This window comes from Malaya genurostris, chromosome 2 (genome assembly GCF_030247185.1).
Source record: "Malaya genurostris strain Urasoe2022 chromosome 2, Malgen_1.1, whole genome shotgun sequence".
Classification (NCBI taxonomy): Eukaryota; Metazoa; Arthropoda; class Insecta; order Diptera; family Culicidae; genus Malaya; species Malaya genurostris.
This window is the reverse complement of record NC_080571.1, coordinates 245105294-245122001: the sequence shown is the minus strand read 5'-3', so window position 1 is coordinate 245122001 and position 16708 is coordinate 245105294. Positions and strand designations below refer to the sequence as shown.

The 16708-nt window shown below is 34.4% G+C and overlaps 1 protein-coding gene across 1 annotated transcript in view; it reads left to right on the top strand.

The window, feature by feature from the left end:
* The first annotated feature begins 1 nt into the window (after window position 1).
* The window catches only part of LOC131429168 (uncharacterized), a 42530-nt gene continuing 25823 nt past the window's right edge, over window positions 2-16708 (top strand). Inside the window, exons 1-6 of the mRNA XM_058593215.1 lie at window positions 2-331; window positions 389-496; window positions 557-957; window positions 12678-12775; window positions 12833-13147; window positions 13255-13441. Coding sequence (XP_058449198.1) covers window positions 32-331; window positions 389-496; window positions 557-957; window positions 12678-12775; window positions 12833-13147; window positions 13255-13441 — 1409 coding nt within the window. The 5' untranslated portion in view covers window positions 2-31. The remainder of the gene's footprint in view (window positions 332-388; window positions 497-556; window positions 958-12677; window positions 12776-12832; window positions 13148-13254; window positions 13442-16708) is intronic.

Below are 16708 nucleotides of genomic sequence, written 5' to 3'. Positions count from 1 at the left end.
AGCTGCCGGTGTTTCTGCTGTGGTCCATGTCATGTCACCTCGTGAAAACAAATCCACCAGGAACAGGCAGTATGAAGCAATCAACGCAGCATTTGACGTCGTTGCAGTTGCCACCAACCAGGGATCGATGATCAATTCCGAGTCCTCATCTCAGCGACTGTTGGTGATAGTGTGCCTATTTGGACTCATGTTTCTGGGAGTAGGTTATTCGGCGAAAATAGTATCACTAATTCAGGCACCCTCTGAAAAAATCAGTAGCTTAAAAGATCTACTGGATTCCCGTTTGGAGATCGGTATCAATGATGCATTATACAACAGGAAGTTTCTTGCGGTAGCAAAACGAACCTTCTGCTGTAAATTCGTTGCAATGAAATTCATTTATTTTCAGGCAGCGACTGATCCCGTTCGGAGGGCTTTGTACGACCAGAAAATAGTGGGAAAAAATGGATCCCTAAATATTTACGAACTGAACGAAGGAGTTGCCAGAATTCGAGAAGTGATCTTGTTACAAATTATCCTTAATGTTGACGCAGTAACTTTCCGTTTTCATTTGTAGGGACTATTCGCTTACCACGGGGATCTGTCACCAATCTATTATACTGTTAGCGAAACTTTCACCGACGTGGAAAAGTGTTATCTGAGGGAGATTCGGTCGGAGTTCATTGGTCGTAACGGCTACCATATTGTAAAACGAAACTACACCATGCGGGAACAGTTCATCGTTGGTTTTATGAGAATGCGGGAAGTAGGAGTCTCGGTAAGGCACTACAGCAGGATGAACAGTGACAAACCTGGCTGTGAAAAAGGAACAGAGTTCAGACCACTAAGCGTGATTGATTTAATATTTGCGATCCAGATCGTCATTGGCGGCATAACTTTAGCTGTCATTGTCATGTTCGCAGAACGCGCTTGGATCAGCTACCAACGCTGGAAAGTGCCAATGTTCGAATTTACAATGTAATCATTTATGAATATGAATATTAATGTTGCAATTAGCGTAAAACCAAAACTAATACACACAAATATCAAAATCAGCATTTTACCAAAAAACATTAGATGATTTGTTGATTTAAGTTAGGTAATTTTTAGGACATCTTAAAAAATCTCACTATTGCTAATTTTGATCTATTATTTCTCATATCTTTAATAAGGCTAAAATATTCTTCAAAATGGCTATTGTTTTTAGTTGAATATACCAATTATACGTGCTGTCATAACTTAGCTAAGACACATTTCATTTTCATTCAACTAATTTTTTGTTGAATTAACAAAATAAAATGTTGTTTTCAACAGAAGATGCTCGTGAATTCAATAATATTGTTGATGATTTCAATTGATATTAATAGTAGTTTTAACAATAGTATTTGTTGATTTTGATGTTAGTTTTAATGATTGAAATCAATCAAACATGTTGACAGTAGATTTTAGAAATAATCAAGTAGTGGTTGTGCTCAATTCAACTATTGATCTTAACCAGGAAACATCTATTTCACTTTTTTATTCAGTAATATGTTTAATAAGTCACACTTTCTAGACATGTCGGATAGCAAAATTGTAATAGTTTTCAGTAATTCAAGTTATTTATTCACGAGTAATACTTACGTCTTACATAACAACAAAAGTTCAAATTATTTGTTAAACGTTCTCAGAGGAGTGTACGATGGGGAGTCGAAATCAAGCGCAGAATCAACAAACGGCACGGTTATAATCTATTCATCTCTTTTGATGAATCTCAAACTGATACATTTAACTTACCAAAATTAGGTTCTGAAATCTGCAGCTATAGGGACCGTGCACGAGGGCGTGGTTTAGTGGCCGGCGACGACAGCGCACGAGGCGGTGAGTGGATAAAATAATGCGACCATAGCGAAACTTGTAAACTGAGTTTGAAAATACTTTCTAGCGTATTTTCTCTGCGGATTTTTTTCCGAACCCTATGGAATTATTCGCGTGTGGTGCGAACGATTGTTCAACATCGACTGACTATTAAATTTTGAATCGAGTTATTCATTCTGTATCTAAATACGGCCACGTCATTTTCTGTCATTGCAGTTGGATTTGTGTCTAATATTTGTCATATTCACTCAAATTCAAACACTCGAACGATATTCTCAGCACATTAAATGATTTTTCAATCGACTTGACTGGAAACACTGAAAAATATCTTGCTAAAACATTCTAATTTCAGACCATTAATCAAAATTGTTTCTGTGTAATTTCTTTTTATACTTTCACTCAAAATAAATACCCCAATAAAAAGCTTAAATATTTTTTAAATGAAGTACGTTTATCTCGAAGTTGTTCTTACTTTCGCTGAATTGCAATCATTACACCACTTGCTATTACTTTATTTTCAGAGCAAAATAGACCCGAATAATTTTCCATCCGTCAAACTTTGAAATGGGCCACAGTTTTAGATAAATTTAGCTACTCGATAAAAAATAACTGCCCGACCGTCAAATTTTAACTAAAAGTTCAAATAATTCACAGGATGGTCCATAGCAAGAAAATAAATTGTAATCGTAAAAATGCTAGCAATCTCACGAGTAGCCAGTTTGACGTATATTGAAAATACGAGTCACGAAGCTAACAACAAATAATAATTTTATTGAAACGCTGAACTGTTTTGCCTTTCTCATATAGAAAGTTTATACAATCACTTGAAAATCGACTAGTAAAAATTGGCCAAGTGTCATATGCCATTTCACTCAGTTCGTCGAGCTGAGCAATCTATCTTTGTGTGTGTGTAAAAATGACTTAATCGATGTTGACCAACTTAGATTCAAATGAAAGGTCTATGAATGGTTCTACACGGAATTCCTAAATTTCATCCGGATCCGACTTTCGGTTCCGGAATGATAGGGAAAAGTGTGTTAAAAATTGTGTACGTAAAAGTAAAAAGTTTTCTAAATTGGTCTCGAAAGTATTCCCGGTTTTCGAAAAACGACGGCAGATAATAGTCATACACTCAAAAAAGGATCTCACTTACTTTTACACTTAGTCCGGTATTCCTAATCTTAGGTTCAAATGAATGATCCTATGCTCCTACCGAAAATCAGCATATTTTCGGTTGCAATTAAAATCATGTTAGTTGATGGCCATACGAACCAACTTCGACTATACGTTCTCGAGTTCTAGTGCCCGAAATACCTACAATAGTGGAACTCACTTCGTTTTATCTCATCGATGTCAGAGAACTGTTTCATTCTGTAGGTCATACTAGTTAATGCACAAACAATCTCTTTGGTTTATTTTAAGAATCGGAGAGAAATATTTTTAATAGTATACCACAGTATTATATATGAGAATATGATTGATGTGAGAAAAGGATCATAACACCACTATGTTGTGTTAAAACAGGTTTTTGACTATTTTATTCAGCGTGAACATATGGTAACAGTGTAAAGCTATGGTAGAGTTTTTTCGCCTATTCGCCACCAATGGCGCTACTTGTTATCGTGCACGGTCCCTATATGGCGCATTGTCACCGAAAAAACGCTGTAATGGCTACTAGCCACTAGATGGCACACTACTACCGAAAATAATTCTGCAATTGCGATTATCTTTTCGATAGCGACTTCCCGAGCTGTATTTACGGAAAAGACATAAACGAAACAGAAAGTTAAATAATCGGCTATCAGCGTAACTATTTTCCTTCTAGATCACTATTTTCTTCATTCAACTCAGCGAAAAAGACTTTGAGCACTAGGAATGTAAAAACCGACTATAAATATAAGTAAAACAAAAAATTATCTTATCAAAAATCATTCGTTCTAAAATTCATCATAATATCTACCATAAATATGTGATATGAAAAGATAATACTATTATTATTTAATGTGAATCAAAAAATTTGCTTATATCTACCCCTGGTTTTTTTTTATTTTTTTTAAATAACTATTTATTGGAATATGAGTTAAATTTAAATTACTAAGATTGGAATTGGGTGTTCAGCCACAAGTGGTGACTTTTCAGCCCTATTATAAACATGATTTGGTTATTACCATGACGACATCATTTGCTTCCGCAATTCTGTGATTTTTGTGTAGGGAAAATTGTAAACCTACTTGTATTGTGTAATGAGGAAAAGTAACTTATATACTAATATGATATAAAATCAGACAGACCCTTCAAGGCTGTCTTGAAAGGATTATCAAATGATCAAAGTATTGATGAAATTAAAAATGAACTAAAAGAATTGCTTGGTTTTGCCCCTTCCCAAGTAATACTTATGAAAAAAAGAGCGAATGGTACTTCTAAACCACGCTCTGGAATTTCCCATGAACTTTACCTAATACACTTCAATCGAAGTGATGTAAACAATTTGAAAACTTTAGAAAAAGTACGTTTCATTTCCCACATTAAAATTCATTGGGAACATTATAAACGGCATAATCGTATTGCAAACTTAACGCAATGTCGTCGTTGCCAAGGCTTCGGTCATGGAACCAAAAATTGTCATATGGATATACGGTGTTTGAATTGTGGTAAATCGCATTCGAAAGACGTTTGTCCAATGAATGAAACCACTGATAAATTTTCATGTTCAAATTGCAATGGAAATCATAAATCCAATTATTTGAAATGTCCTGTCAGGGAAAAAATTTTAAACGCTCGTTCGCTTAGACAACAAGTCAAATCAACGACCTTAAATTTACAGAATATACCTGAAAATTCTTCTAAGGCACCTGCCAATTCGTCTTCTAACGAAAACAATTTATTGACAGGTAGATCGACCTCGTCATCATCTTCTTCTAATGTCAGTTATGCTGGTATATTAGGTAGAAATCTATCTCCTATTTCTTCTAATGTAAATAATCAAAACACAGGACCGCCTTGCAGTTCTTCTTCTAACGAAAACAATTTATTAATAGGTAGACCGGCCAAATCATCTTCTTCTAATGGCAGTCTACCTACAAATATTCCTTCAATGCCATTCGCTTCTTTAAATGAAGTCGATTTAGGCGATATAACTGAAAATAAAATGATCTACCTACAAGATCAACTTTTTCAAATGATCATCCAAATGAATTCGACTTCATCACTTTTTGAAGCATTTCAAATCGGATGGAAATTTGCAAATAATATTATAATGAATTTAAAATTTAACAGTGATGTTAAATAATTATTTGAATATTTTAAATTGGAATGCTCGATCTTTGAAATCGAGTGAAGATGAATTTTATAATTTTCTCAAAGTTCACAAAATTCATATTGCCATTGTGACAGAAACTTTTCTTAAACCAAATGTAAAATTGAAAAGTAATCCACATTATGTGGTTCATCGATTTGACAGGTTTACTGGAATTGGTGGTGGAGTTGCCATTTTTGTCCAACGGCAAATTAAACATCGAATTTTACCTTCTTTCAATACTAAAGTTATTGAAAGCTTGGGAATCGAAGTTGAAACCATTCATGGAATTTATTTCATCGCTGGAGCATATTTGCCATTCCAATGCACCGGCGAACAATTAAATTTCTTTAAAGGCGATTTGCAAAAATTCACAAGATATCGACCGAAATTTTTCGTATTAGGGGACTTAAATGCTAAGCATGTCCAGTGGAATTGTAGGCAAAATAACAGTAATGGTAAAATACTTCATAATCAACTCTCAGCTGGTTACTTTACAGTTCTTCATCCCAGTAATCCTACTTGTTTCTCTTCCGTGAAAAACCCGTCTACAATTGATCTGGTTCTAACAGATCAAAGTCACATTTGTAGTGAACCGATTACTCATGCTGATTTTGACTCAGATCATCTTCCTGTAACATTCAGACTTTCCAACGAAGCTATAATTAATCCAATTAGTTCTATTTTCAACTATCATAGAGCTAATTGGTTGGATTACAGATCTCACATTGAAAATCATGTGGATCATGAAACTATTTTAGAAAATTCTGCGGACATCGACACAGCAATTGATAATTTGAATCATTATATTATCGAAGCTAGAAATCTTTCAGTTCCCAAAGCTCTAACTAAATTAAATTCTCCTATCATCGATGACAATCTTCAACTGCTCATTCGGTTGAAGAATGTTCGTCGACGACAATACCAACGTTCTCGTGATCCTGCTATGAAAAACATAGTTAAGGATTTACAAAAAGAAATTAAACATAGATTTACTCTTTTGCGAAATGAAAATTTCGCTAAAGAAGTTGAACAAATTAAACCATATTCTAAACCTTTCTGGAAACTTTCTAAGGTTCTTAAGAAACCTCAGAAACCAATTCCTGCTCTCAAGGAAGGAAATCAAATACTTCTTACAAATGGTGAAAAAGCTCAAAAACTTGCTCAGCAGTTCGAGAGTGTCCACAATTTTAATTTAAACGTTGTGAGTCCTATTGAAAATGAAGTCTCACTGAAGTATGATCATATTTCAACCCAAGTGTTATCACACGATGACATTATTGAGACGAATTTTGATGAAATTAAATCAATTATTAGGAAACTCAAAAACATGAAGGCTCCTGGTAATGATGGAATTTTTAATATTCTTATTAAAAATCTTCCCGATGTTGCCTTGAGACTCCTGGTTAAAATTTTCAACAAGTGTTTTTCATTAGCTTACTTCCCAAAAAGATGGAAAAACGCTAAAGTAATTCCTATTCTAAAACCTGATAAAAACCCAGCAGAAACATCAAGTTATCGCCCAATTAGTTTACTTTCTTCTATCAGTAAACTTTTTGAAAAAATTATCTTGTTAAGAATGATGACTCATATAAATGAGAATTCAATTTTTTTACCAGAGCAGTTTGGATTTCGTCATGAATATTCAACTACTCATCAACTTGTCAGAGTAACGAACATGATAAAATCAAATAAATCTTCTGGGTTATCCACTGGAGTTGCTTTTCTAGACATAGAAAAAGCATTCGATAGTGTTTGGCACAAAGGTTTAATAGCAAAAATGTCTGATTTCCAGTTTCCTATTTATTTGATCAAAATGATTCAAAATTATTTAACTGATCGTACTCTTCAGGTTAGCTATCAGAATTGGAAATCTGAATTGCTACCCGTACGAGCCGGTGTTCCGCAGGGTTCGAGTGTAGCTCCAATCTTGTATAATATTTTCACTTCTGATCTTCCAAATCTACCCGTTGGTTGTCAGAAATCGCTATTCTGTGACGACACAAGTCTGTTAGCCACAGGTAGAAATCTAAGAGTGATCTGCAGTCGCCTACAAAGAAGTTTAAATATTTTCAGTGATTATCTGTCAAAATGGAAAATTAAACCAAATGCAGCAAAAACGCAATTAATTATCTTTCCTCACAAGCCAAGAGCTTCTTTTCTAAAACCAAACAATAATCACATTCTCAAATTGAATGGCTTGGAATTGACATGGTCTGATCAAGCTAAATACTTAGGTTTAACGTATGACAAAAAACTCACTTTCAAGGATCACATTGAAGGAATCCAGGCAAAGTGTAATAAATATATTAAATGTTTATATCCTCTTATAAACAGAAATTCTAAGCTCTGTCTAAAAAACAAATTGTTAATTTATAAACAAATTTTCAGACCAGCCATGCTTTATGCGGTACCAATTTGGTCAAGCTGTTGTTCCACCAGGAAGAAAACGCTTCAAAGGATTCAGAATAAAATTATGAAAATGATTCTGAAGCGTCCTCCCTGGTTTAGTACAAATGAGTTACACAGACTCACAAATATAGAACCATTAGATGTAATGTCACATAATATTATAAGCAAATTCCGACAAAAATCGATGCAATCTTCAATTGAATCGATTCGCTCTCTGTATTAGTTAGTAAGTTAGTATATAAGTTCCTTTTCCCCATTACACAATACAAGTAGGTTTAGAATTTTCCCTACACAAAAATCTCAGAATTGCGGAAGCAAATGATGTCTTCATGGTAATAACCAAATCATATATATATATATAACAGGGCTGAAAAGTCACCACTTGTGGCTGAACACCCAATTTAAATCTTAATAATTTAATTTTAACTCATATTCCAATAAATAGTTATTAAAAAAAAAAAAAAAAAAAAAAAACTTATATACTAACTTACTAACTAATACAAAGAGCGAATGGATTCAATTGAAGATTGCAGATTTGACCAGGGAGGACGCTTCGATATCATTTTCAGAATTTTATTCTGAATCCTTTGAAGCGTTTTCTTCCTGGTGGAACAACAACTTGACCAAATTGGTACTGCATAAAGCATGGCTGGTCTGAAAATTTGTTTATAAATTAACAATTTGTTTTTTAGACAGAGCTTAGATTTTCTGTTTATAAGAGGATATAAACATTTATTACACTTTGCCTGGATTCCTTCAATGTGATCCTTGAAAGTGAATTTTTTGTCATAAGTTAAACCTAAGTGTTTTGCTTGATCAGACCATGTCAATTCCAAGCCATTCAATTTGAGAATGTGATTATTGTTTGGTTTAAGGGGGGGGGGGGGGGGGGGTGTAGGGTGTGACACTTTTGAAAAATCATTCATTATTCTCTTTGTATTTTCTCATAATAAAACATTTCAGGAATCTTCTGTGAAATTTTCAAGCCTATCGGAGAAAAACTCGACAAGTTATGGCACTTTATCTTTGCTTATTTATACTGCGAAGAGATAAGAGCTCGGCACACAGGTCCAAGATTTCTGCTTCGATTTGCTTGAAAACTTGACAAAACATTCTCGAAATGTTTTATTATAATAAATTATAATAAAAAAGTATGATTTTTTGAAAATGTTAGACCCTATGGGCTCCCTTGAGTAATAAATTGTTTCCAAAAAACTTTGAACGCATTTTTCTCGGAAGCAGGTTTTGAAAGTCCGTGTCCATCGTCATTCAAAAACTATTGAACCAATTTTTTTCAAGTTTTGCACACTCTTTTTAGATATAAAAAACCAGACCCCAACGTTTTCCTTTTCCTTGTTTATTACTTTGGGGAGGTTTTACAGCTACAAAATAGCGAATTTTTTTCGTGAAAAATCGTTGTTTTCACTTTGAACAACCACCAAAAATATAAAAAAATTTAAAAAAAATAAACAAAAACGTTGGGGTCTAGAAAAATACCTACTCTATCTATGCTGCTTTGATTCGTTGACTTCTTATCAGTCTGCGTTGAGATACAGTGAACACCGAAAATCATGATTTTTAAGAAGCGTTCTCAAAAATACCTCTTCACCGACTTATTTCTCAATATTTTTTCACGAAAAAATTTCAAAATGTTGTTCGAATGATGCTTTTTATCTTGCAAAAAATTTGAATTTATTTTGTTGCACGATAGCTCTGAGAAAAATTCTCAAAAATGATGATATTTTTCATCATTTAGATCCTACCCTCCAGTGGATAACCCAGAAAATTTATTTGCTTTTATCATGTTCGTTACTCTGACAAGTTGATGAGTAGTTGAATGTTCATGACGAAATTCAAACTGCTCTGGTAAAAAAATTGAATTCTCATTTATATGAGACATCATTCTCAACAAGATAATGTTTTGAAAAAGTTTACTGATAGAAGAAAGTAAGCTAATTGGTCGATAACTTGATGTTTCTGCTGGGTTTTTATCAGGTTTGAGGATAGGAATTACTTTAGCGTTTTTCTATCTTTTTGGGAAGTAAGCTAATGAAAAACACTTGTTGAAATTTTCAAGGCAACATCGGGAAGATTTTTAATAAGAATATTAAAAATTCCATCATTACCAGGAGCCTTCATGTTTTTAAGTTTCCTAATAATTGATTAATTTCATCAAAATTCGTCTCAATAATGTCATCTTTTGATAACACTTGGGTTGAAATATGCTCATATTTCAGTGAGACTTCATTTTCAATAGGACTCACAACGTTCAAAATAAAATTGTATACACTCTCGAACTGCTGAGCAAGTTTTTGAGCTTTTTCGCCATTTGTAAGAAGTATTTGATTTCCTTCCTTGAGAGCAGGAATTGGTTTCTGAGGTTTCTTAAGAACCTTAGAAAGAGGGGTTAAGAATATGGTTTAATTTGTTCAACTTCTTTAGCGAAATTTTCATTTCGCAAAAGAGTAAATCTATGTTTAATTTCTTTTTGTAAATCCTTATCTATGTTTTTCATAGCAGGATCACGAGAACCTTGATATTGTCGTCGTAGAACATTCTTCAACCGAATGAGCAGTTGAAGATTGTCTTCGATGATAGGAGAATTTAATTTAGTTTGAGCTTTGGGAACTGAAAGATTTTTAGCTTCGATAATATAATGATTCAAATTATCAATTGCTGTGTCGATGTCCGCAGAATTTTCTAAAATAGTTTCATGATCCACATGATTTTCAATGTGAGATCTGTAATCCAACCAATTTGCTCTATGATAGTTGAATGTAGAACTAATTGGATTAATTATAGCTTCGTTTGAAAGTCTGAATGTTACATGAAGATGATCTGAGTCAAAGTCAGCATGTGTAATCGGTTCACTACACTACAAATGTGACTTTGATCTGTTAGAACCAGATCAATTGTAGACGGGTTTTTCACGGAAGAGAAACAAGTCGGATTACTGGAATGAAGAACTGTGAAGTAACCAGCTGAGAGTTGATTATGAAGTATTTTACCATTACTGTTAATTTGCCTACAATTCCACTGGACATGCTTAGCATTTAAGTCCCCTATTACGAAAAATTTCGGTCGATATCTTGTTTTCAAATTGTTTACGTCACTTCGATTGAAGTGTATTAGGTAAAGTTCATGGGAAATTCCAGAGCGTGGTTTAGAAGTACCATATTGGTATTACTTGGGAAGGGGCAAAACCAAGCAATTCTTTTAGTTCATTTTTAATTTCATCAGTACTTAGACCATTTGATAAGCCTTTCAAGACAGCCTTGAAGGGTCTGTCTGATTTTATATCATATGAATAAAATTTATGAAGTTTCTCTGATAAATTTCGGATAGACGTTCGTAATCTTCCAATCCATCAACCAAGACTCGACATTCTCCTCTTCGTCCGATTTAAAATGAGACTTTTACTTCCGGGAGAAAAGTGAAAAGCTCAGTATGGAATGCTTTGAAATCGGAAATCATCACCGTCACTGGTGGCATAGATTGATGTTTCTTCCCAGAACGACAAGCGTCCATTTTGGGAATTTTTGAAGAATTTTCTTCTATGTCGCTACAATCAGATTCAGGAAGAATCTTGTAAATATTGTTAGACGGCATAGAATCAACGGAAGGGAAATCCGTCCGTTGTCTTTTATTTTTACATTCAGATTCTATAAGATCGTGAATGTTATTAGAAAAATGTTGAATAACGGATTATGATTTATTCCGTATTGAATTATTTTTAGCCTTAGGCTTGTTGCCTTTCCGGTTGGACGCAGGCATTTTTGAAATGAATGAAATTTGAAATTAAATTAACGAGGCTAAATTAGTCTTCGATTAGACTCCTAGTTTGGAATAGTCTTGATAAAGACTGATTTTGTGGAAGTCTTAATAAAGACTGATTAGTTCGAAGAATAGTTCTTCGAATAGCTAGCCTTAAAAAGGCTGAATAATTTCTTAGTCTTGAAATGGACTGACTATATTAGAATATTACTCTTGAGAAAGGCTGACTAATTGTTAGTCTTTAAAAGGACTGTTGGTGATTCAGGTAGCCTTGAAAATGACTGAAGCCTTGAATCAATGAAACTCTAGGTAACCAGAAAAAAATTCCAGGAGCCAAGAGCTATACGCGTTCGGTGCGAACGACTGTTCGACCCCTAGTTTAACCACTGCTCAGTGATGTGTTTCCTTACTAAAGTTAGCAAAAACCCTGAATATGTTTATAAACGTCTGCTGGATGATTTTTTTATTCATAATTTGAGGTCACTGAATATATATATTTATCGGTTATGTTCCGACTGGGGTGATAATTGACGAAAATCAGGAAAAAACAGCTGTCTCAGTGTTATAATACGAACGAATGTTGTTTACTTTCCGACGTTTCGCTCTTTGGTGTAGTATTTTTACAACAAAACATTAACAAAAAAACATAAAGCGTTGAACAAATTATGCAATGTATAACTTGCTAGAGTCCATCGTTCATAGTCAAAATGTTGATTTCTGATGTCTCGAATTTCAATCTTGATATTATATGCAATAAGAATTACGCGATCTACCCAAAAGTGACACCGGAAAATAACGATATTTTTGATAAATTATTTTTGGTTTTTCTTTCTTTTTGATTTCACGATTTATTCGGTGTTTTCAGTAATGTTTCAGATGTGAAGAATACGTGCTCAACAGGTTATCTTGCAGAATTTTAGAACCGGGAATGTAATATTGCAGCGATTAGCTACTTTTAAATGACGATAACTGTAAAAACTGGCTTATGAACAACAGATCAAGGAAACCTCGAATTGAAAACGAAAGCTTAGTTGGAAGCCACACACATACAATTATATGTATGAGTAACAAATTGAGGCATCATTTCCTAGCAAATCACGTCGATAACAGTTTATTAGTTTAACGAACAGTTCGAGTTAAGTGGCGCCGTGTTTACTCGAACAAATCGCTCAATTGCATAGCACGAGCATAAATTTACCAATGATGCAACCGTTCAATTATATATGAACTTATGAATAATAGAAACGATTCGAATTGTGTTTAAGAGCCGATTGAGAGACAGGTAGCAAACCATAATTCGTAGAAACATGGAACCAATTTGGTGGTTTTTCATTCTGTTAACGTTTCCACTGTATTCAAGCTGTGTATCGACGCCGGATTCGGCAACATTGATTTCGGATCTGATTTTGTTTCTAAAAGTTCCACTCAAGTTAGCGGTGTTTGTATGCTGGAACGAAGGTAGTCGTTTGTTAAGAAATATTTACACTACTAAAATATGCGTTCTTTTCGTTGCAGAAAAATCGTTTCAATTTATTCGGAAGCTTCTCAAATCGGACGGGTCGCGATCATTTTTACTTCAGCTCAAATCACCATCAGTTGAGAATCTGCCAATCCTGGATACGTTGGAGCCCCACCAGCATCTGGCCATTGTCGATGCAGCATGTCCCGAAACGGGAAACTTTCTGGCTGCCGCTGGTTATAGAATATACGACAAGATTCGTTGGGTTATCCTGAACGGTAATCAAACCTATGGCCCTGATCCAGATCCGGTGGATGCCCAGGAGAATATCGTGCTTCGAACGCTGGCGGACCTACCCGTGACCGGGAGATGTGAGATGTATTATTTTCTCAATTATCATTCGGGTGACATCCTTGTGAAAGATGGTAATGGTGAAATTTGATGGCTTTTGCCGGTGTTATTGTGACCATCTTTCCAGTGTATCGGAGATCGATGAGAACGGATTTGATTACAAGCGTGATTGGAATCTGGAGGAATGGAACAATCCGGGATTTAAGAAAGGAAAATACTGTTGTTGTCAGACGAAGAAATTTGGAAAAAGTATCGGTCAATATTACATCAGTGTACTACAAAAATTACACCTTGAATCATTTTAACGACAACGAGTAAGTAAAATCATTAATGAAAGGAAACCATTCGACTTAAACTCTTCCATGGTTGATAAGTTTAAGGAAATTGCAAACATTTTTACAGCCATATTTTTAGTATCAACATTAAGCATAAACATGCATTGTAACTGTCCATTTGCAATTAGATTTATATGCTAGAATAGTGGTTATTGAGTACGGATATGAGCGCTATAATTAGCAATTATGATTAAAGACGAATTACTTCGGCCATGGTAAGGGCCACCATAACTAATCAAGCAAATAATCAATTCGATATTCTCACAATTTTATTATTCGGTTACCATGTGTTGTTGAGAGCAAGCGTCGTCACTAACACATTCAACCCCTTGTTATAGTATGGGTGTCGTTTCAATATGTGTTGGGCAAGTGAATATTCCACTACTATTTTTCCCAAATGTTTCCTACTTTTAGCAAAAGGCATACCGAAGAATCTGATGTTTTTATAACTGCTCAATTAGTGAGAGAAAGTTCAAATGATTAACTCTCTCTACGGGATACGGGATATTTTTGAGTGACATTTTTCTGTTGTACTTTTGTTGTCGTATTGTTTAGATCATCATGAATAATTTAGTTTTCTGATTGTTCAATCGACAAGTATCAACGAGAAAAGCGTATTTGAATTTATTCGGAATGATTTTGTTTGAATTTGGATATCAACTGAGTTTTTGTTTTCCAATGTCAGTTTGAGCTAATCAGGAAATTACAGAACACTTTTAATAACAAATAGGGTGAGGGCTCCCTATTTCATCTCATTTGTAAGGATGTCGCCTTCAAACCCCGATTTAACCACTAAAATCACTTTAACTTTCATATCACTACTTCATTCGCCTTGCTCCACGTTGAGAATTGATTCACATTTCTTGAAAATTCAACTAATATTTATAAAACAGCTAAAAACACCAATGATGTTTTCACTACCCTGCTCCTAATTTCATCTCAATGGATTTTTATCCATCCTATCGTTGATCTTTTATTCATCCTATTAATTAGCAATGGCAACAGCAATCAAAACAAAATATTCCACTATTACACTCTCACCCGCATACGCATGGCTGTCAGATGGCTGACTAAACTGCCAGCTGAAAAAATGTGGCTGGCAGACATTCTGGTGACCGGCTGCCTCACCGCTGCCAGATATACAACTCAAACGATACAACCGTATCCACCAGGATTTTTCCACATTATTATTGGTAAAAAATTTACTCGTTGAGTTATCTAATTAATGGGGCAATGACTTACGGAGATCTAAAGAACTATCTTCTAACATCATTTTATTAGTGAAAACAGATAGAACAGATATAGACTTTCTATGCAACGTAATACATACTTTCTATGAAAATATCTGGCATCTCTGTGCACAGCCGATGAAACACACACACTTCACAACGTTATGTTGGCGTATAGCGGAATAAAACCAGTGCTACTAGATTTGCCACAATGGTTATTTCATTAGCATTTAACATGCTCTTCCTGGTAATATTCGAAGCCAAAACAGTTTTATTGAAATATTAATATCAATAATATAATTAAACTAATGTCACGGATACCAAAAAACATACTTTTTGATGATAATTTGAAGAAGATAAACAATTTTTGTTTTGTAACATTATGAGATAACTTGGCAACTTAGCGAAATCAAATGAGATGAAAACAAAGCGCAATCAAGTGAACGAAGTGAAAAAATTTCATCTCATATTTTTGAAGACTTTTATTGCTTGTCAGGTAATTTTTGAAGTTTTTAATCGTTAACTAAACAAGTGGCAAGTGAACATAACTAATTATGGAGTCATCCAACATTCAATGGTAGTGTAATTGTGCGAAATAGTGATCATGTTTTGAGACGAATCGATTAGTAGATATTCAGAAACATGACGAACTGTAAATCTTGAGACGAAAATGTGTCCTAAATCAAAAAGTGAGTTTATTTTATATTAAAAAAACTGATCACCGAAGAATTTAAAACCATTTCTTTCAATAGGAAAGTGTGACAATAGCTTTTCAAATCATTTTAAAACATTTCACAGTTTGCTTCCGGTAGGTTGTAAAATATTATTCATGTTCAAATTTATGAGGTGAAGGGATGAGATGGAAATAGGAGCTCAGATGAAATAGGGAGCCGTTGTCCTAGTTTCTCATAAGATACGATAGAGGAGAGGCTACTTATCTCCTCCGGAGGCAAGTGCTTCTTTATTTAATTGTTCAAAGGTGCTTTGTTAAGATTATGCGTTTAATTTTATTTAGCTTGCATATCTAAGTTCTAATCTGTTCACGAGCACTAATTATTAACGGTAGCTTACTAAGTTAACGAATATCTTCTACAAAACAAATCAATAGAACGATTGCAAATTGTTGTCATAGACTTCCCTAACATTTTTTTTAGTTACTTCGATTTTTTTCGGTGAATTAAACGTTCTCCTCTGATTATTATAGCTTTTGGTTCCTGTAAAATAACAGTGAAATGGATAATAGACGGGTGGGAATGTCAGGAACATAACCGGATTTACGTGAATACGAATAACATTAGCATGCTGGAATTGAAAGTGTGCCCTTATAAAACACGATATAAACTTCTAAAGCAATGCCTTAGTATTACATTCCTGTAGTGGAATTGGACTTTCTGTTTCAACAGACTTCGCAGCCAATTCAGAGTGTACAGAACCAGTACATGATTGGTGCTACGATTCTACTGACACTACGAATCATTCCAGGTCGGGGCTCTAACATATGACAACTGGTTTGTTAGACCAGTTCCCTATGCATTGAACCGCCAACCTGGGATCAACTCCTGCGAATGTCAAATACAGGTTAAAATTAGGGCTACGCGATCAGAAGAAAGTAGTTTAAGCATATCTTGTTATGCTCTTGTCTCTAACTAGCAACATGACATTCGTGAGGTTGAATTAAGAGCTACAATAACTAAACAGAATACTTAAAATTGCCACCCACTTGAGCAGAGTAATATTTAATTGAGGTATTTTCAATACCAAACCAACGCTACGCTCTTTTTAAAAATCAGTCGTGAGTCGGATTGACCTCTCAATCGGTTCAAAACTTATGTTTTTGTCATACTGAAGCCATGTGCAAAGTTTCATCCAAATCGAAGAAGGTCGAGTCTGATGATCTGCTAAGCATTTCTGGAATTGCTCTATACTAAGTGAAAGTGAATCTTAATTCATTTTTCGTATGAAGACGGGTTATTCGGAGGTAAAATTGGCAATGCAATCACTGTGAAAACCGAGTTTT